Source organism: Pleurodeles waltl, chromosome 8 (genome assembly GCF_031143425.1).
Source record: "Pleurodeles waltl isolate 20211129_DDA chromosome 8, aPleWal1.hap1.20221129, whole genome shotgun sequence".
In the NCBI taxonomy this organism is placed as follows: domain Eukaryota; kingdom Metazoa; phylum Chordata; class Amphibia; order Caudata; family Salamandridae; genus Pleurodeles; species Pleurodeles waltl.
This window is the reverse complement of record NC_090447.1, coordinates 247,479,324-247,502,297: the sequence shown is the minus strand read 5'-3', so window position 1 is coordinate 247,502,297 and position 22,974 is coordinate 247,479,324. Positions and strand designations below refer to the sequence as shown.

The following is a 22,974-nucleotide window of genomic DNA, read 5'->3' as shown; positions in this document are numbered from 1 at the left end:
GGATCTTCTACCAGCCGAGGTCTTTCATTTGAGGGGGTACAGTGGCTAGTGCTTGTTGACTGGAGCTGAGAAGTCTGGTGAAGGAGTAGAAGGTGATGCGGAGGTTGAGGTAGGCAGAACCTAGGTAGTGGAGGGCCTTGAACGCATAGTTTAAAGTTAATTGTTTTCTCAAAAGGAAGTCAGTGAATGTCTCTAAGGTGACTGGAGATGTGTCCGGGGTGGAGAATATCCAGGATGGTTCTGGCAGAGGCATTTTGGATGTGCTATAGTTTCTTCAGGTTCCTCCAGGTGTGGCCGGCATGGAGGACGTTGCCATAGTCGAGTCTCTGGTAAGCAGGGCATGGGTTATTGTTCTGCGGCAGTCCTTTGGGATCCATTTGTAGATCTTCTGGAGAAGTTGGAGTGTGTGAAAACAGAAGGATGCAACTGAGTTGAATTAGTGGGTCATGGTGAGTGATGAGTCCAGGATGAAGTGGAGGGGTGCCGAGGCTGGATGGCCACTAGGATTCGTCCCAGGCTGATGTGGAGGGTCTCAGGATGAGGATCTCAGTCTTGCCAGAGTTGAGCTTTAGGCAGCTGACCTTCATCCTGTTGTGGAAATTCTTCTTGGCAGTTGTGGGTTTTTCAGTCAGTGAGATGATATGCTGGGTATCGTCGGTGTAGGAGACAATGTTGAGCCCATGGTTCCTGATGATAAATGCGAGCGGGGACATGTATATGTTGAAGAGTGTGTGTCTCAGAGAGGTGCCCTGTGAACTCCGAAGCTGATCTCTGAAAGTTCTGAAAGATAAGGCAGGAGTCTGACTCTCTGTGTTCTGCCAGACAGGAAGGGGTGTATCCATTGTAGGGCCTTTCTGTGGATGCCATCTGTGTGGAGTCTGGAGCAGAGGGTGAGGTGTGAGACCATGTCAAAGTCAGCTATAAGGTCCGGTAGGATAAGGGCTGCTGTGTGGCCGCGGTCGAGGAGTGAGGAGATGTCATCTGTGGTGGTGAGGAGTGTGATCTCCGTCCTGTGGTTTCTTCTGAAATATGATTAGGAGATGTCCAGGATATTGTTGTCCTTGATGCACTTACGGAGCTGAGCATTGATGGCCTTTTTTGATGACCTTGGCTGGGAAAGGGAGCAGAGAGATGGGGTGGTAATTCTTGAGGTCCAGGAGGTCGACTGTGGGATTCTTCAGGAGTGGACGGAGATCGATGCGCTCCCAGTCCTCTGGGAAGGTGACTGTCTCAATGGAACAGTTGGGGGTGTGGTAAAGCTCGGGTGCAATGGAGGTGTTGGCTTTGTTGAAAATGTGGTGAGGACAGTGGGTCAACAGGGGCTCCAGAAAGGACGCTGCTCATGATGGTGCGTGTATCATCCTTGGTGAGGGTGGTCCAGTGGTGCAGGATCTGTGACGGTTTGGTGGGTCAGATGTGGGGTGGTTATCGGAGGACTCAGAGAGTCTTGGGATCCAAAGCTGTTTTACATGTCTTTGATTTTTTAAGTGAAGAAGTTGGTTAGTCTGTCACAGAGGTCTTGGGATGGAGGGATGCTTGCCGTTTCTGATTGGGGTTTGGAAAACTTTTTAACAGTGGTGAAGAACTCTTTTGTATTGTGAGCGGTGGCGCTGATACGGTCCTGCAGGGTGGATTTCCTGGTGAATCTGATGAGGTGGTGGTGGGATTTGGTGGCAGATTTGAAGGCCTCAAAGTCTTCCGGGAACTTGTTGTTTCTCCATCTTTTATCTAGCCATCTGCAGGTGGGTCTGGAGTCCTGTAGTGAGGGATAGAACCAGCTGGCCTTCTTGAAGTGGTGCTTAGCTGAGGTCTTACGGAAAGTTGCTAGGGTGTTGGCACAATTGGAGATCCATTGATGGAAGTTCGATACTGAGAAGTTGTTGTCTCTGGTGAGGGGTGAGAGGGACTTGCTGAGGGTGTTGGTGAGCTGTTCCTCAGTGATCTGGTTCCATTTTCTGCTTGGTGCTTGGAGTGTGCAGAGGTGGTTGGTTGGTGAGGTGATGGTGAAATGGATGCAGTGGTGGTCAGCCCAGTTAAGCATGGAGGTGTTGTCAATGGTGATGTTGTTGCTGGTGGAAAAGATGCCATTGAGTGTGTGTCCAGTAATGTGAGTTGGCGAGGTGAACAGTTGCTTTAGTCCCATTGTGGCAAGGTTATCGAGCAGGGAAGCAGTGTTGGTGTCATTGCCATTGTCAAGGTGGTAGTTGAGGCGGCTGAGGCAGAAGTAGCGGAAGGCGGCGAGTGTGTGAGGAGAAGTGATGTCAATGATGGAGTCGCTGAAGGCTGGTTTGAGGCCAGGTAGCCTGTAGAAGAGGGTGTTGTGGAAGGTTGACTTGGGAGATGAGAGTACATTGAAATGGAGGTGCTCCATGAGGGGGGGAGTGTTCTTCCATATTGGTTGTCATGTGGATGGTGGATTTGCGTACGATAGCCAGGCCGCCACCTGGGCGAGAAGCCCAGTCCTTGTGGAGCAGTTTGTAGTCACTGGGGATGATGACGGTGATGTCTTTTGCAGACACTGGGTTTATCCATGTTTCTGTGAGAAAGGCGCTGTCTGGGCGGTGTAGTCTAGCAGGTCCTAGAGTTCTACAGAGTGTTTCTGGAGGGAACAGATGTTGGAGAGGATGCAGCTGGGGGTGTCCAGATTGGTGTTTTATGGCTCAGTGGCGGGAGGGTTGGTGCTTGAGGTAGGGTGAGGGTGCAGTGGCAGTAGAAGCAGGAGAACGGTCCATGCATGTCTCTGGGTGACGCAAAATGGCAGGCGGCAGAGCATCCTGTGTTCAGCGCATGGAGGGTCTCAGCTTTGTAGCAATGGAAGGTGGGAGGACTAGGGTTCATGGCACTGTGCACAGTCCAGGTGAGGACAGGCGCAGACAAGCTTGTCTTTGGTGCACCTGCTGGGTACCTGCGCAGCAGGCGCCATCAAGAAGAGGAGGTCAGCTGTGAGGTGGGAGGATGGGAAAGCGCTTCACAGGGAGGGAGGGGATGGGGCACAGTGGCAGCAGTAAAATGCTGAATGAGAGAGAAAAAGACAAGAATGAAATGAAAAAATAAAGATGACTGAAAAATAAGCAAAAGTAAAAAGTGACAGCACAACCCTTATACACAGATGGCCACTTGGCTACCAGAGATGGAGCCCACGGACTGGCTGTATGCAGAAAAATCTTCCTCTTTTTGGTTGACCAATCATTGTGTGTTGTGTCCTTCAATAAGAATGTGATCTGTGTAGATAGTTTGGGACACAATTCTTTGTCAATCTTCTGGTAATACCCTATGTCTTTTAGTTGACAAATACAATGATTTCCATAATCTTTGAATAGCCCTATTCCTCTACCTTTATCCACAGCTTTTATGATCATCTTACCGTCATTTGAGAGGTTAACAAATGAGTGTCTCAAATCAAATCAAATCAAATCATTAACATTTATAAAGCGCGCTACTCACCCGTGCGGGTTTCAAGGCGCTAGGGGAAAAGGGGGGGTTATCGCTGCTCGAACAGCCAGGTCTTTAGGGGTCTCCGGAAAGCAGAGTGGTCCTGGGTTGTCCTGAGGCTGGTGGGGAGGGAGTTCCAGGTCTTGGCCGCCAGGAAGGAGAAAGATCTCCCACCCGCCGTGGAGCGGCAGATGCGAGGGACGGCAGCGAGTGCGAGGCCAGAGGAGCAGAGGAGGCGGGTGGGGACGTAGAAGCTGAGGCGTCTGTTGAGGTATTCCGGTCCATTGTCGTGGAGGGCTTTGTGTGCGTGGGTGAGAAGTCGGAAGGTGATCCTTTTGCTGACTGGGAGCCAATGCAGGAGATGTGGCTGCTGCGGGGTACGTCGAGGATGAGGCGGGCCGAGGTGTTTTGAATGCGTTGCAGGCGATTTTGGAGTTTGGCTGTGGTCCCGGCGTAGAGGGTGTTGCCGTAGTCCAGGCGGCTCGTGACGAGGGCGTGGGTCACGGTTTTTCTGGTGTCGGCGGGGATCCAGCGGAAGATCTTGCGGAGCATGCGGAGGGTGAGGAAGCAGGCGGAGGACACGGCGTTGACTTTCTTCTCAGACTAGTTAGTTTTATGTAATCCTTTAGAACCACCTGGTGTTGACTGCCACTGTGGCGCCTGGAAGAGCAGCATTGAAATGGGATGTCTTATTTAATCCAATGCTTTTTTTCCACTGTCTTCTTCTGAAATAAAACCACAAAATAATTTGAGGTGACAAATGATGCCAATTTTGACTGACTGGTGAACTAATCACCAACATTCATGGGTGTAAATCCTAGACCCTGATTTATCAGTTGTAGTTCTGTGGATGTAAGTATTCTCTCACTGAGGTTTTCCACTAGGTCACTGCATGACTGATTGTCACCGTTTATCCAATGTGGAGAAGGAGGGGGACTCTAATGCACCTGCTGGTTTAGTTTTCTTCATCTCTGTCTCTTTGTGAAAAAGGAGGTTGGAAAGTAGTACCAGGGAAAGTCACTGGAGGAGGGCCCATGGGTTTAGTGGCTACCATGATTTAAGAGGGCTCGATCTGTAAGGGAATGGTTGGAAAACTGTGCCCATACAGAGCATGGTGTTTATTGTAACCCAGGTCCTACTCCTTGAAGAGTTATTCAATTCAGGGACCCAGAGTTTGTCCCATTAACATTTAGGCATGAAAAAGTATGCATTGCTGTAGCTACCTTTTCTTTTAGTTGATTATTGAAAAAAAAGTTATCTTTGTATACCAGTCATTAAAACATCAATATAAAGTGTTTTTTTAATCTGCCCTCATAGGGGGAGAAGCAAAAGACAAAGATAAACTTTATATGGGAGCTCATATCAAACTCAAGCTGTGTATCAAAAAGCAACAATAGTTTTGAGGGGCTCTTGTATATGTACACAAATCCCAGCCCACTATATTGCTATTCAAATCCTTTTGCTCTATTTATTTTCAAATATACATATAAATGTCAACGAAATCAGTGAAACTGCAGACGGTATGGTGATCAAAAGGGCAGTGAAGTGCAGTATTTCCATGGTGATATCCATAAAATCCATGCTAAGCAAGGAACAGTCCACAGTACAATAACAAGTTCCTCATGTCATTAGGAAAACAGACACTCGGACGTTTCAAACCTCTTGGTAATTCATAAGGGGTCCCTCGGGACCAACATACCATCAATAAGTTAACCTACCAAGTCAAATGTGTAGAGAGAGGTTGGTTTAATGTTCTTCGTATTAGTTTAGATTGTACTCATATGCACACTCAATGCAGATTGGAACATACTTCCAAGCTGGGTACGTTTCCTGCATGCTGAGGTACGTATCATAAATGAATTCTGCTTCAGTGATGAAAAAATACAACTTGTATAAGAGAAGCATCCCGATCACATCCCTGCCAACCCTCAAGCATACAATCCTTCAAATGCTCATGTCTTCCTCAATGTAATTACGTTATAGATGTGCCACTTCACATAATCATACCCCCAAGGTGACTATGTTTTCTCCAGACTAGGCACACTTCAATATGCATGATGAAATTATTCATAACTTTAAACATGCATGTATGAAATCATTACAAGTCACATTTACACACTGAAATGTTCACCAAATGCACTAATCTTGGCTACACCGGGTCGTGTCTAGGTCAAGACCCGGGTCTGAGAAGAGCACGTACTAATTGACTGTAGTCACATTACCACAACTAGACCGCTCATCCTCGGAGGACATAGTACACTCAACCATAACTTCTAATCGTGGATGTACTATTCTTACGCCCGTCTAGGTCTGACTGTCGCCATTAAAAGTCGTTGGTGGTAAACTAGGCAGTGCTTGGCGTATTCACCTTTTACCAAAATATTATGAAAGAAGATTTGTGGAGTTGGTAATGGGTGACAATAATGTTTGACCGTTTCATTATGTTGAATTTTCAGTGGTGGTGATATGTTGTGCTTTTTATTATAACGTATGTTTATTCTGCATTAATACATTTTGTTGTTGTGTTACTGTTATTGTGATTTGCTTTCCATGATTTGTTGTGCCCTGTTAAGTCTTTGTTAATATCTTGCATTGTATTTTAGTGATCTTCTTTTGTTTACATTACAGGTGCCAACAAAAGCAATCATTTTAGACTATGGCCCTCGTTTTGAGTTCAGGTTACATTCAGATCCTTGTGCAAACCCTTGTTTTTAAAGGAATCAGAATTACGAGTTGTGTGTTATTTATCACAACCTTGTAGTTTTCCCCTGATAAATTCTGACAGGTCAAACCTGCTATAATTTGTCAGGGAAAAATGCCCAGTGTTTGCCAGTACATGCAGATTTTGGTATGGTAAACACCAAAAGCTGCGTGTTATTCTCCAAAAACTTGTAATCAGGTGATATTCAATGCACCCAATACATTTAAACTCTGGGAGTCTGATTTTATCAAGTACGATAAACATCACACGATCTATGGGTGTTTCAAAATGATGGCCTAAATTGATATAATTTCTCCGGGTTATGACTATTTAAGACACCAGTCAGCCCCAAACTGTAGCTATCGCTTCCACTGCTCATTTTTGTGATATCATCCTATGCATCATAAGCTTGGCTATGAATGCTATGCATTGGAACACTTCTGCCAAATCAATATAATGCCTAGCAGGATAACATTTCAAGTGCCCTAGTGCGGAGTATACAACCTGTGAAGCAGTCACAGCTTATTCTTTAGGGGTGCTGGCAGTCGGATCCACCAATTGGGATCATTGACACTCATTGCCTCACTAGTCTCCCTTGGAGCATTCATTGTCTGCTTATATGGTCAAGGTATCGCACCATAGTCGTAATTTTACACATTTTGTTCAAGCATGTCTTAGCTAACACATTTCATGTTGTGTATGTAAAGATTGCTATCTATGACACACATGCACAAACATCGAATGCTACTCAGAAGAAGGGAGAGAAAGGGACAGTGAAGTGACTCTGGTTTAGCTCAAGTCTTTGGAGAGCTTCATCACAGAACTGTAACAGCATGTCAAATCAGCCAAAGATATTTCACTTATTGGTCTCCTGAACCCTTCATTTTGAATTAAGGCATACCCTAACTGAATTCTACTGTGAGAGGATGGAAATAGGCCTTGGGCCAGAGTGCTCTTTTAGGATGTTGTAAGAGGATAGTGTGGTGGTGCCGAAGCAGTTATGAGGGTGGCAAGATGAGTGAGGCTTTATGGGTTTTTGAAACATCATGTGTCTTAAAGATGCCACTAGACAGGTTTTGATTGGAGTGACAATGTTGCATTGAATAACAAGGATGGATTTCATGTCTTTACTCCATCTTTTGGTAAGTCCCTCAAGACTGTAAATATGTTACAGTCTATGAAACAGACTGTTAATGGTTGATATGTGATGAGCCTGCTGCTCACATTGTATTGTAGAACCAGTGTTATCCTGACTGGGACTAGGAGTTGCTGTGAGATGTAAAATATGTGTACACTGGATAACTCTTCATCAGGTGAAAAAATAATAGATACACACTTTTAGTTACAACTGGCAAGCAGAGTACCTAGCCCCCATGTGCACAATCTACCCTGTCCACTGGCCTAGAACAATGTTTTAACAAGCCTGCCTCCCCTATGTATGACCTAGCCCCAACATCCCAACCCCCTACACTTCTAAACTGCACACGACCGTTCAGCCCTTGTGGTTATTGCACCAAAACCCACATTAACCACTCTGTGACCCTCGCTCTGGAACTCACATTAACCACCTTTTTGTCCTTGCACCAGAACAAACATTAATCATCTTGTCGAGTGTTAGAATTGGGGTCTCTAGTTGGCAGTAGATTTGCACCCTGTCAAAGTAGAGACCCTCACTCTAGTCAGGATAAGGGAGATACGCACTCAGATAACCTCTGCTCACCCCCTTGGTAGCTTGGCACAAGCAGTCAGGCTTATCTCAGAGGCAATGTGTAAAGCATTTTTACATAGAACACAGCAATACAGTGGAAACACTACAAAAGGACACCACACCAGTTTTAGAAAAATAGCCAATATTTATTTATTTAAAACAAGACCACAACGAGAAAAATCCAACTTACAGTAATAAAGATATGAACTTTGCAAGAATTACTTAAAAAGACAGTTCCATGAAGTCAATAGCTCCACCTGGGGCTATCACGGCATCGTGATCAACAAAACCAACAGTTCAGGCTGGCCGTGGAGTCACGGGCCAGCAACGGTGTCCGTAAGACCCGCAAACAGTAGCTTGGAAATGCAAGGTGTCATGATCCTTGTGACGAGGTCCGGAGAGTGGCGTCGCTGGCCTATCTGTCGGTTCTGGAGGTCGGTTTGGGGGTCATCAGGCCCTTGAAGTCACACATGTTGCAGAATGAACTCTGGGCGGATGAAGTCAGGAGCGCTGGCAAGGATGGCGTTGAGGCTGTGTTGCGAAGCAGGACAATGTCATGTGTGATGCCCACAGGTCACGGTGCAGGCAGATGCTCGGTGACAGCATCTAGCATCGCCAGTGAGACCAGGGCTGCGGTGTGAAATTGGGCAATGCGACGTGTGGTGTCATCAGCTCACGCTGCAGGCAGCGGCGTCATCGTTCCTGAAGTGCAGCGGCAGTGCAATTCCGTGTGGCGTCAATAGATCACAGTGCAGGTCAGCGGCTACATAGTGGTTTTTCTTCCTGAACAGCAGAAAACACACAGTTCCCAGTGCTGTAGACTGATGAAACTGAAGTCTTTGGCATTCCTGAGACTTCCAACAGGAAGCAAGCTCTACTCCAAGCCCTTGGAGAACTTTCTCAAGCAGGATGCACAGCAAAGTTCACCCTTTGCTCTCTTTTAAGGCAGAAACAGCAACTGCAAGTCAACCCAGCAAAGCAGCACAGCAAAAGGGCAGTACTCCTCCTCCAGCTCTTCAGCTCTTCTCCTTGGCAGAGGTTCCTCTTGATTCCAGAAAGTCTGGGGGTTTGGGTCCACTACTTATACCCAGTTCTGCCTTTGAAGTAGGCATACTTCAAAGAGAAGTCTCTGTTGTTGACAAGATCCTGCCTTGCCCAGGTCCGGCCCCAGACACACTCAGGGGGTCGGAGACTGCATTGTGTGAGGGCAGGTACAGCCCTTTCAGGTGTAAGTGACTACTCATCTGTCCACTCTAGCCCAGATGGCCCATCAGGATATGCAGGCTACACCTCAGCTCCCTTTGTGTCACTGTCGAGAGGGAATTTACAGCAGCCCAACTGTCTGTCTGACCCAGACATGGGATACCAAGCAGGCATGGGCACAGAATGGTTTAAGCAAGAACATGCCTTGCCTTTTTGGACTTGTGGCCATGACTGCCAGAAAAAACAAAACTTGTACAGTTGAACATCTCTGTATCATTATGTGAAGAATGAGCTTCTACAAAATTGAATTATCATTTTTTGGCAAAACACTTAGGACATGTAAAACAAACCAATACATGTCACACCAGTACATAGACTACCTTCTAAATACCCTGCACCCTGCCCATGGGGCTACCTAGGCCCTACCTTAAAGGTGCCTTACATGTAGTAAAAGGGAAAAATTAGGCACGGCAAATAGGTACACTTGCCAGGTCGAATTGTCAGTTTAATACTGCACACACAGACACTGCAGTGGCAGGTCTGAGACCTGTTCACAGGGCTCCTCATGTGGGTGCTGCAAACCCACTAGTAGCATTTGATTTACAAGCCCTGGGCATCCCTGGTGCACTTTACTAGGGACTTATCAGTAAATAATATATGCCAATCATGGATAACCTAATCACCAATACAATTTGAATAGGGGGCATTGCACTTTAGCACTGATTAGCAGTGATAAAGTCTGCAAAGACAATAAACTGGCAAAAGCAGAATTCAGTATACCACCAAAACAGGAGGTCAGAAGGCAAAAAGACAGCAGAGACACCTGAAAAAGCTCCCAGGTCTAGCATTGAGCCTGCTCACACGCTTGACTGGGCCCTTGCCCCAAACCTTGGCTACATTGTTCTTTGCTTATTCTTGCACCTCATTTTTCACACAATCAGCTTAGCAGTTTGGCTTCCTCTGCTTGCCCTCCAGTGACATTAGTACACAACAATAACATCCTCATAGCAACAAATCACCCAAGCCAACCCCCCAACCATATGTACCAGAGTGGGTAGTACATGCTTACAGTAAATGGGTAATCCTATGGTTGCCACATCACTGCATCGTTCCTTCTCTTCCTCCCAAGCATGCTGCACTGCCTGTGCTCGGGCCCATATTGGTAGGAAATGATCATACCACTCTGCTTGCTTCAAGTGTAAAAGGCCACTTTATTTACAACTGGCAAGTAGAGTACCTAGCCCTTTGGCTGAGCTGCATAACCTACCCTGTTAACTTGGCTAACACAAGATTCTAACCAGCTCCCCTTCTATAAGTAACTCCCACCCCCAAATACTTCTGACCAGCACACTATCTTTGATATGCCATGAGTCCTCGTGGTTCTCACACTAGAGCCCATATTAATCACCTTGTGATCCTCCCATCGAAATCCACATTACCCACCTTGTGATCCATGCACCTGAACAAACATAAACCATCTTGTTGGTCATGCCTACTCATTGTATCAGGCTCTTGTCCTTGCCTCAAATCATTGCTTCATTGTTCTTTTCTTGTTCTGACCCTCCCACCTGTCCCCAATCAGCTGAACAGTGTGCCTTCTGCCACTACCAGAAAGATCATCTCCCGAGGTGTTATTTCTATCCCCCCAACTCAGAGCTTCTTTTGGTTATTCATCCACCCTTCTGAGGACCTTTTTAACCTTTCCAAGTATAGGTTAGTATCTATCTTGTATACATGCATACCATCATACCTGAACAGGTGTGGTGACTTAAACAGAATGCCCTGGTGCGCTATCATCTTCACTCTTCTCAAAAAGCAGAAATCAGTCATCTATTAATTCAGCTCCTTCCTGGCTCTGTTTATCACAGCAGGCCCCTGTGCACCCCTCCACATGCTCCTAGAAAATAGCCTAGTCCAAAACACAGTGGTGGAACACCGACTGACCTTCCTATTCCAAAACACGGTGGTGGAAACCCAGCTGACCTTCAGCATTTCCAAGTCCTGCTTCATGGACTGCAGCAATTCCAACCAAGTAGATTGTACCAAGTCATTCTCCCCAAGGTAACACATCAGGCTTGTACTCCCAAGGCTGCCACCAGTTGCCGCCAACACAACCCACCATGGCCAAACTGGGTGACCCTGGCACCATCTTTTTCCAGCCCCCGCTGGTTTAATCAACTTGCCTCTCAGTCTGCACTCATCACACTTCTCCACAAAGGACTGTCCTTCGATCCATACCCCACCAGTTAGACTCTGCACAAGGAGCAACAGCCAACACACAACCAACTGCTCCTCCATTTCCTTGAACCCTTCAGTCTGTCCTTTCCAAATCCCCACCTGGGAACCCTGCATTGTAGCCCTTATCCAAAATGAGTGCATGTCTAAGACCAGTACCTTCACACCTTCAGCTCATAAGCATTATCTCAACGCTGCAAGCACTTGCCTTGAGATTACTGTGGTGCCGTAGAGGAAAATAGGGTTCTTATCCCATCCCCTCTAATATATAAATGTCCATTACTCCAACCAAGGGCATACTAGTGCCTTATCAGACTGGTGTAGGCACCCAACTCCCTCCTTTCTCTTTCTGGACAGTCTTAGAACTCCTAAAAGGTATATCCAAATCCTTTGCCATCCACACGAGGTTGGCTAGAACCATCCCTGCATTGCTTTTCCCAACTACATACTAAAGGCTCTGAAGAACATCAGACAGAATATAATTCTGAAGAGCTGTGCTTCCCAGGCAGAAGTGCACATGACTGTCACCTGCTCCACTATTGTCCCCAAGACCCCTATCAAAATCAGGTGACTTATCCAGGGCACCTTGCAGTCAGGACCAGCTGTCTAACATTTTCCAATGCAGCTCTTCAATGCATGAGTCACAACCCCACTGTATATTCCCACAAAATGCCATACTTGCCAGCTTCTTCCTCTATTATAAACACTGATACCCCCTTCTCTACTTGCTCCAAGAAGATTTCCCACATGTTCTCACATTTCAACTATAACCACATCTTGTCTTTGCACCATTTGGCATGTGATGCTGTGAACTCTTTCCAACCTTGTTGGGACCCCCTACTCATTTATTCCACCAGCAAATATTCCATGTGCATGTACACTTTCATAGTCCTACAAGTATCACAGAACCTGAAGCCCTTGCTAAGCCCATACAGGGCCAAATCACAGAACCTCTCTGACTAAAAAAGAGAAAGTGCATCAGCAACTCGATTGCCAACACCCACAATGTCTCTAGCTTGAAACAAGATGTTTATCTCCAAGCATAGTAAAACCAATTCTCTTAGAATCTTCAATGGCCAAGCATCAGCCGCAAATCATTGTGTTCACCACCTGTACCACTGCTGCATTATCATACACAAATATCATCTTTCTGTTCCTCAGCTTATCAGTCCACAGATGCAGTGCCATCAGTAATGGAAAAAATTCCAAAAAGGCAGTACTGTGCTCCTTGTCTCTTCAAGCAGGGGAGCAACTCTGCACATACCAGCATCCCTCCCAGAACACCCCATGTCATTGGGTCATTTTGAAGCCATATCGTCACTCCATTTAGCCCCCCTCGTAAGAATTGCTTCCAGACCAACAAGACATCCCTCACTCAGCTAGACAAGTGAATCTTATGATGCAGCTTCACAGCCCCTCACATCCTGAATGTAATGATCCTCCAAAAAGGGCACCCCAGTGCCACTAATCCACCTGCAAAATTCAAATTACCCAACACCTTTTGTGCCAGACACAGCTCACTCTTCCTTCTCTGCAGCTGCTCATCACTCAGCCCATTCAGGTGATTCAACTTGTCACTGGGCAGCCATGACACCATAGCCATGAAGTTAAACTCACTCCCCAAAAATGTCAGCGATGTTGCTGGTCCTTAGTCTTTTTAGTGGTATGCCAAATTTGTGTGCGACTACTGCGAATGTCTTCTCCAGTTTCATCAATTTCGCAAATTCACCTGTACACCTGCTCTCCTCACTAGCAAGAAGTTGTCCAAGTAATACCGCCACTGTCATAGGTACCCATTCAAGGAAAGTGCTAAATTCCTCAAACACTACAACCGCAACCAAACATCCCATAGGCATGCACATCCACAGAGTAGCCACCCTGTAACTGTATGACCAACAAATGGAAATAACTCTGGTGCACTTGCAGAAGGTAAAAAGCCAATTCAATATCTGCCTAGCCAATTTCCGCACCAGCTCTGCAACTTTGCACTAACTGAATGGCTGTATCTAAGCTGCTATATGACTGAACACTCTGCCTGGTCAATGGATTCATTAACAGATATCCCTTCAGGTCGTGATAGATAGTGTATCAGCCTGAACTCCCACTGGTGGGGACGCCATTATATTCCTCAATAGCAGGAACAGGATTGGACCAGGATTGGACCTGTCATTTTCCCTTGAATCATCTCCTTTTCCAATTTCTCCCTCCCCTGGTCCTCCCTGTCTGCACAGGACTCCAGGATGTCTGCTTGCTGACCTGCCAAGGGACCCATACAAAGTATGCAAGAAAGCTGCCACCATATCATCAGGATTCCTCCTCAACCACAGCAACTTGGTCTAACAGGAGCATCTGCCTTTAGGTGCCACTCTTTTTCATGTCATGTCGCAGTCCTGCTAAAATGACAGTATCTCAAATAGGTGATAAGGTGTGGGTGCACATTTAATAGTTTTGCGTGGGCGCTAACATGGTGCAATATGATGCATATGACAGGCTTACTACGTTGTACTGCATTACACGAATATCCACACCTTATAACCTATTTGAGATACAGTAACTGTAATTTGCGATCCAAACTAATTTTCTAATTATTATTTTCCTTTTTGCTTTCTACACATATGGCACTTTGAGGTGTTTTTTTAACAGTTTACATAATGAATCATTGACTATATCGGAGAGAGTAATGCTGTTATTGAAAACTTCACTACTGGAGTTTAACTATGAGATGCAAATCCTCATTGGTCCTAATTCTTAAAAGCATATGATATACATATATATGCCCTCCCAGAAAAAAAACATGCATTTTGCATATACATGAAATGTGCCAGACCTGGCAAGATTTTAATGTAATTGATGTGGTCGCAAACGTTTCCACTGCATGTTTGTTAGAAATGGGGTCTTTGGTTGACAGTCAGGTTACCCCCTGTTCAAGCAAGGACCCTCACTCTAATCAGGGTAAAAGAGAATCACCCTCAGCTAACCCCGTTTACCCCCTTGGTAGCTTGGCAGAGCAGTAGGCTAATCTTCAGAGTGCTAGGTGAAAAGTATTTGTACCAACACACACAGTAACTTAATGAAAACACTACAAGATTACACAACTCCAGTATAGAAAAATAGGAAATATTTATCTAAACAAAACAAGAGCAAAACGACAAAAATCCACAATACACAAGTCATCAAGAACAATGCAAAAAGAGTCTTTGAGTAGTTTTAACACACACTAACACTGTTAGCGTGAAAAAGTACCTTGGGTGCATCAAAAATAATGCTGCACAGGCGAGTGTGCGTCAAAAAGGGCTTGCGATGCATCTATTCCACTCAGGAATGGGACTTTGCGTCATTTCTCCTTTCATCGAGTGGGGGTGCGTCAGTTCTTCTTTCTGCAGGAGAGCGATGCGTCGATCCGGTCAGCACTCTCGGGTCCGGGCAGGCCTTGCGCTGTTATTACACGCCCAGCTGTACTTGAGTTGGAAATCCAGGCGCAAGATGATCCGAAAACCACGCGGTGCGGGTTGCGATCTCCCAGCCTCCGTCAGCTGCGGAGCTGGCGGTGCGTCATTTCTTCAGCCGCAGATCGGAGTCGCGTTGATCTTTTCCCTACGTGGCGCTCTGTGCGTGGATTTCCTTTCCTTTAGGCTGCCAGCTTCTCCTTTCAGGGTCCCAGGAACTGGATGGGCACCACAGGGCAGAGTAGGAGTCTCTCCAGAGACTCCAGGTGCTGGCAGAGAGAAGTCTTTGCTGTCCCTTAGACTTCAAACAACAGGAGGCAAGCTCTAAATCAAGCCCTTGGAGAGTTCTTCTCAAGATGGAAGGCACACAAAGTCCAGTCTTTGCCCTTTTACTCTGGCAGAAGTAGCAACTGCAGGATAGCTACACAAAGCACAGTCAGAGGCAGGGCAGCTCTTCTTCCTCAGCTCTTCAGCTCTTCTCCAGGCAGAGGTTCCTCTTGTTTCCAGAAGGGCTTCTGAAGTCTGTGGTTTTGGGTGCCTTTCTTATACCCAATGACTCCTTTGAAGTAGGCCTACTTCAAAGTAAAGTCTCTTTTGAATGTGAAATCCTGCCTTGCCCAAGCCTGGCCCCAGCCACTCACCAGGGGGTTGGAGACTGCATTGTGTGGGGGCAGGCACAGCCCTTTCAGGTGTGAGTGACCACTCCTCCCATCCCTCCTAGCACAGATGGCTCACCAGGATATGCAGGCTACACCCCAGCTCTCGTTGTGTCACTGTCTAGCGTGAGGTGCAACCAGCCTAACTGTCAAACTGACCCAGACAGGGAATCCACAAACAGGCAGAGTCAAAGAAACGGTATAAGCAAGAAAATGCCCACTTTCTAAAAGTGGCATTTTCAAACACACAGGGGGTCATTCCAATATTGGCGGGCGGCGGGCGCTGCCCGCCAAGCAGAAATCGCCAATTGGCCGCTCCGCGGTCAAAAGACCGCGGAGGCCATTCTGGCTTTCCCGCTGGGCCGGCGGGCGTCCGCCAAGGGAGCGCCCGCTGGCTCAGCGGGAAAGGCCCTGCGACCCAGAAGCCGGCTCCGAATGGAGCCGGCGGTGTTGCAGGGGTGCGACGGGTGCAGTTGCACCCGTCGCGATTTTCACGGTCTGCTAAGCAGACAGTGAAAATCATGCTGGGGCCCTGTTAGGGGGCCCCTGCACTGCCCATGCCAGTGGCATGGGCAGTGCAGGGGCCCCCAGGGGCCCCACGACACCCATTCCCGCCATCCTGTTCCTGGCGGTAAAAACCGCCAGAAACAGGGTGGCGGGAAGGGGGTCGGAATCTCCATGGCGGCGCTGATTGCAGCGCCGCCATGGAGATTCAGCCCAGACAGGGGAAATCCGGCGGGAAACCACCAGATCCCCTTTTCTGACTGCGGCTTTACCGCTGCGGTCAGAATGGGCAGGGAAGCACCGCCAGCCTGTTGGCGGTGCTTCCGTGGTCATCCACCCTGGCGGTCGATGACCGCCAGGTTGGAATGACCCCCACAATCTTAAAAAGAACATTACTAAAAGATGTATTTTTAAATTGTGAGCTCAGAGACCCCAAACTACACATGTCCATCCACTCCCAGAGGGAATCTACACTTTAATCAGATTTAAAGGTAGCCCCCATGTTAACCTATGAGAGGGACAGGCCTTGCAACAGTGAAAAAAACGAATTTAGCAATATTTCACTGTCAGGGCATATAAAACACATTACTATATGTCCTACCTTGACCATACACTGCACCCTTCCCTAGGGGCTACCTAGGGCCTACCTTGGGGGTGTCTGGCATGTAAGAAAAGGGAAGGTTTAGGCCTGGCAAGTGGGTACACTTGCCAAGTCGAATTTACAGTTAAAACTGCACACACAGACACTGCAGTGGCACGTCTGAGACATGATTACAGAGCTACTTATGTGGGTGGCACAACCAGTCCTGCAGGCCCACTAGTGACATTTGATTTGCAGGCCCTTGCACCTCTAGTGCACTTTACTAGGGACTTACTAGTAAACCAAATATGCCAATCATGGATAAACTAATTACATACACATTTTGTAAAAGAGGACTTGCACTTTAGCACTGGTTAGCAGTGGTAAAGTGCCCAGAGTAACAAAAACAGCAAAATCATAGTCCAGCAGACATCAACAACCTGGGAAACAGGGGCAAAAAGTTAAGGGAGGCCACGCCAAGGATGAAAAGTCTAACAATGTTCTTAACTAACATATGAAGAAAATGTCCATGAGCGCCAAATGACCATATTTGCATATGTAAAGTACAGGTACCACAGTAATGCCTAATGATAGGTATTGCAAATGAGGCATAGGCTAAAAGTCTAACTCTTGTACGTTTGCTGATTCGCTTTAGAAATAAACTGAGGAAAAAATCATAACGTGTCCTGGTCAGCTGCCTGCTGTTTATTCCTTTGTCCCTTTGAAACGCAACTAGCAAACTATGTTTGACACTGGAAAAGGTATATCATTTTTTAGATTACATTTATGGTCGGTAGAGCTACAGAGGTGTTTTCCATTGGGGCTGGGCTGGAAGCCAAAGAATCCCTGGCAAATTAGGTCAGACCAGCCCCCATAGGTTGCATAGCGAGCAAGCCTGACCACTACAATGGGGCCTCTGGGTCTCCCCAAAAAATATGGGTAGAAATAGCAAAAACAGTGCATTCTACACACATTTTTCATGTTGTGTTAAATTGTATTCGTTTTTAAAGCATAGTAAATGATGTTATTACAGTACATCAGGATACAGCAATATAAATTGGGGCCCTTCAATGATTCCCTGGCAATCTCTCTCTAACAGTTCCTCTCATCTCTCCATAGCCCCTTTTTCACATATATTTCATTTGTTTTATAGCACCTTTCTTACCAGCAGTGGGTGTTGGAGCACTTTACATCAAAGAGACAATAGATCATACGTGCGTAAATCAGTGTATAGAAAATGTTACATAAGGCAAAGGGGCTACACGGTGTAGGGTTGTGATCCATACTGTTGGTTATTTTTTAAGAGTGCTTGGATTGGTGAAGTATAAACTTAGGATTCAGAACGTAACACAGTGGTTAGGGTCAACTTTACTAATAACGATTTATTGCTACTCACACCAACCCATTTTAGCAAAATTTGGGTAATCAAAGACTCGAGAAAAAATATAACTTACTAAGCTGTTTGCATGCAACTCTGATGACAGTTCATAGACCTTTGTGCTTGATTATGATTGCTACTTATGAACTTCACAGTAACAAAAGGAGCCCTGTGACAAAAACAGGATTTCATTGAGTTATGCATGTACAATACTGTTTTGTGATGTGCACAGTACATAATTTCTTCAGCAGGCATATTAACCCTCTGTGCTACTTTAGATGAGTCAAAACTGTCACTAAACAAACCTCGATTTATTTCCAGCAGGTACGTTAATCACCAGAATAATCTTGCCACTTTTATTATTGCCTGATAACTGCTGAACATACAAGGAACTCTGCAGTGCTTTTAAATCTGCTGCACTGCTACAAAACCGACCCATAGTAACAAATGCTACCCCATCCAGCCTCAAGGGAAACGACCGATGCCCAGTATGGCCAGTCCGGCCTTGGTTTATATCATGAAAATGTGCCAGTATCCAGTTGCATCAATGCTTTCAGTAAAAAATGCGAATCTTCTTGCTCAACGTAAAATACAAAACATATTTTGGCTATGCACGTTTGCTATACCTACTCGCAAATATTTGCAAAGAAAGTGAAATGTGCTTTTTGCATACATGCTGTGGTTCGTATTTTTAGATCACCCTTTTTGCTACATTTCAATTTTGCTTGTAAAGCTTTCGCACATTCACTGTCTTACAGAGTAAGTCAGATAATGAGTATGGGGCACTGATCATTTAGCCAACACGCTATGGTTTTTGCTGTGGCGTATGCAAGCAACCAGAATTTATGCGTGCATCAGCTTCAGTACTAATAGAATTTTTTTCACAATCCATTTCCTCTCATGGGCTACATGTTAACATTGAAATGTATACCTTCTGGCATCTTGGAGGGTCTTAGAAAATTATTATCTTTCTTTGCTTTGTACAAGTGATGGATGTCTATTCTTTCTTTCCTTGCAGCAAAGAAAGAACGAAAACTAGCCCAACTCAGTCTACACTATGGATCTCGAAGACTCCAAGGACATCTACGAGCATGGAAGTTTAATTCTTTTTCTAAATTGACTGAACATGGAACAAATCTTTTGGGATCTATTTCTGTCGTCTCAGAAGATCAGCTTGGAATGGCTTAACCTCTGTGTAACAGCAGGATGAACAACTGAAGGCTGCCTTTTGAGGTCTATGCTGAAATACTTTTTATATATAATGTTTAGTCTTGGTTCAATCTAAAAAAATGCCTTGCCAATTAACTTCATTAAAAATTAGTATTGTGAGAAATGAGCAAACTTTGCAAGAAACTGAACAATTTATTTAAAAGACTTGGTAACGTGTCTCAAAGTAGAGAAACGTTCTGACTTTTTTCAGTTGTCGTGTATTGTACTTGACCGATGCACAGTGAATCACACTGGTATGGATATATGCACAAATAATTTATCTTTGAATAAATATTTGATAATATTTAGCATGTTTCTCAATTTTGTGATTCCTTATTTCAAATTTGTGACGAGGTTACCTGCGCTTCTATGAGTGTCTAAGAGTACTTGCATCTCTACACAGGGCAATGAATACACGTACTTTCTTCTGCGAGTTCCTTTATTTCTTGACTGAGCTATGAGTACCTGCTCGTTTTCATAGGGTTATGAATACCTGCAGCGCTAGGCAGGATTGTGGGCTCTTGCACCTCTCTGCAGAACTGAGTACCTGTTCCCCTCTCCAGGACCTCACCTCTCTACCTGGTCTCAACTCTCTACTTGGCTGTGTGTAACTCACACTCTCTGCAGGACTCAAGTACATGGACTTCTCAGGAGAAGTACAAGTACCCAATTCTCCAGTATTTCGTAGGTCCTACACCTCTGTATAGGACTATGCATACAAGCACACCTCTGCACCTGGAACTCCCCAGGACTTTGAGCTTCTGCGCATTTCTCCTTCGCTCTGAGAACCTTCAACTCTTTGCTGGACTGCAAATACCCGCAACTTGTTGCAGAGCTGTGAGACCCTGCTTGTCTAATTGACAGTAGATTTTTGCAGGACTCTCTCACTTCTCTGCAGCATTTCGAGTACCTGCACCTCTGTAAGACTGTGAGAATCTGAAGTTTCTTAATGTGTGTGTACAAATGTCTGATGTGTGAAAATTAAATACCATCCCCCACCCATGGCATGATCAGTTCCGGGGGCAGGCTGGTAATCCCGGCCAAGGATGATGGGCTTTGTAGATGCTGATTCATCTCTGATTATATCCTGCCCTGCAACAGGCAACACTTTAAGAAAAATGAACTTATGTTATGGTGTGATGCAATGGTCAGTACAAACACTAGCCTGCACAACGCTGTGAATAATGTACGTGCATTACCGACACTCTAACAAAAACTGGGACACATGACTGGCTTTAGCATTGGTGATGCCTGGTGCAACAATGTTTGTTGCCATCCCAATGACCATCTCGTCCACCGACTCCCTCACTACAAATCTTTAACAGTGCCCTTCAAGTCTCCATAACAACTTTTGCATGCATTTCTTGTGTTTTATGGTGCCACTCATACCAGTGTAGGGTGTCAGATCACTTTACATCCCACGCATTACACAAGGACAATAAATCATACATGTGTAAACCAGTCTATGGTCAATGTTTCTTAAGACAGAGGACTACAAGGTGTATCATCAATACTGGTAGGCAGTATGGTTTAAGAGTGCTTTTTCTGGAGAAGCACAAACTCAAAAATTAAAATGTGCTAGAGTGCTACAGTGGTTGTGGGCTGGGGTGGTCTTTACTAATAAGAATTTATTTCTACCCAAATTAACCCTTTTTGCGATATTAGGCTAAGGAAAGACCGGGGAAAAATCATTGATCTATAACCTATAGCTTGCACTTTGAATGCAGCTCTTTGATGACAGTTAATAGCTCACTGTTCTATATTAGGATTTAAACCCAAAAACTGTGCTGTAGCAGGGCTTATTTCAGTTAGGTTTTCAGTTTACCGTTCATCAAGGCTGACCCCCGCATCCTCGGGTCAATGGATCTTTGGCACTGAGTGACAGGTAAACAGGATCTGTACATAACATATAATTATCACAATCTCTAGACTTTTTCAGTCAATAATGAGAGTTTGATATGAGTTAAAGTGTTGTATTAATCACATCTTTTAGTAATTCATCTTTATTGCAATCATCATATAATATTGTCAATATTCGACCATTAGTTTTGACAATAATCAAAATAAATACTCAAAGTCATAGTCGAAATACTTTATTTCAGTCAAAGACCATAAAAGAGCAACATGTTCATAACAACTTTACATAATTCATTCATTCTTACATAGCAACATAATTTAAGCTTTGTCACAAGAATCATATGCAACCAAGGGCAAATCTAAAGGCACAATTAAAATATATTTACATTACATTCTAGCATGAAGTGCAATATAGAAATAATTTAGACTGTTCAAAATAAAAAATCAGTGCAACAATGTTATAATGACTTAATATCAATAACAATATCCTTACCCACAAGGTAAATACCTAGAACTATATCAGAACAATATAGCACAATAACGGCTACCAGCAGTTTCTGTAGCATGAGCCTTTGCTAGAAGCGATATGCTTGTCAAAATTCCCAGAAGCAATCTATTGACCTATGGCGCTTCTAGGCTAGATCAGAGTGAGATGTTAAGTCAAGATCTTTTTCTGGTAGGCCATATAGACCCAAGCTGATGATGCAAGGTGTAATGTTAGACCTATAAATTCTCAGGGCCAACTTATACTGATGGACTCTCTGGAATTGACAAAGCAGCACAATTCAATGCCTGCATTGTCTAGTGCGCAGAATAGCAGGAGATGTTCTTCTGACTTGTCTGCCTCCCTCCACATGGGAAAGAGGGCAAAGCCCTCTGAAGAGCGCTTTCATTTACTGGTGATGCTTGCAAGCGTTAATGTCTCCAGCCTGAACCTTATGTAAAGGGAATCTAGTGAAAGGGACGTCAATTTCATCATGAAACATCTCAAACATTGGTGTAGACTTTGGGCCTCACTGAAGGCCCTCCCACTACCACATTACTAACCTGGTGTGGTGGACTGCCTAAAGACCACCATCACCGCCAGGAACATAGTTCCATTTGCGCTGACGGTGGTCTGAGCTGTGCACAGCCATGGCGGCACTGAACTCAGGACTGCCATGCTGATTACAACTCAGCTTTCCACCAGCATTTCCAAGGCAGTCACCCTGCAATGGAGAGGCTGGCAGAAAGTCAGTGCCGGGGGCCACAGGGTCAGCAGTGCCAGGGACCCCTGCCCAACACCATTGGAATGCACTCTGTCTGCTTTGTAGACAGTGTGCATTCCGATGGTGCTGATGTGCTGCGGTATTGGCCTCAGCTCCCTTAAGGGAGCCAAGACAAATACTGTTGCACTGTTCCTGCCGGTCAGCTAGGTGGGGGCATCGTAATACAATGCTCCCACCAGGCAGCCCAGCAGAAGCATTGTAATATGATGAGGGGACACTGTCGGCATGGAGGTTGCATTCTCCCCGTGGCATTGGCAGTCCCATGGTGGGACCGCCAATGTCATAATTAGGCCCCTTGTCTTTAAAAACTGATGAGTCAATCTACTGTGATGTATCAATTGAGTTATTTTTCTCCTTTCATTTTGCAAAAAAATCAATTCATCAATTTACTAGAGGAATTAGTAATAGATGTAGAATACTTCTACATGTCTGCCAAGCCCAGGTTAAATAAGGTCTGTTTAATGTATTTCAAAGAGGGAAGTGTCACTGATCCTTGATTATGCAGGATGTCTTTTAGCCCTGACCTATAGGGTTCTAGTTCATCAGTTAGCAATATTCGCAACCAATATAGGATAGGATAGAGCCATATTTTAGCAGTTATTGGTTGCATGGCTTAATTCATAAAAAAAAATAGAAGGGTACTTTGGAGGAGTCTCAGTGCAGCTCTAAAAAATGTATTCTTGGCAACCCCAAATGGCTCTACATTACTGTGGTCCCAAAGTTCTAAGCTAGGTGTAGCAGCTTTGGCCTCCAAATTTACATAAGAGGGTACACTGGGTGGAAGGAAGTGTTTTTTA

The 22,974-nt window shown here is 45.2% G+C and overlaps 1 protein-coding gene across 3 annotated transcripts in view; it reads left to right on the top strand.

The window, feature by feature from the left end:
* Positions 1-19,360, top strand: part of CHODL (chondrolectin) — a 277,889-nt gene extending 258,529 nt beyond the window's left edge. For all 3 annotated transcript variants that reach the window (XM_069204102.1, XM_069204100.1, XM_069204103.1), the window contains one exon: positions 18,862-19,360. Coding sequence is in view for 2 of the 3 variants with exons in the window: in XM_069204100.1 (XP_069060201.1) it covers positions 18,862-18,946 (85 nt within the window). In the remaining variant the exon portion in view is untranslated. The remainder of the gene's footprint in view (positions 1-18,861) is intronic.
* Positions 19,361-22,974: the final 3,614 nt, after the last annotated feature.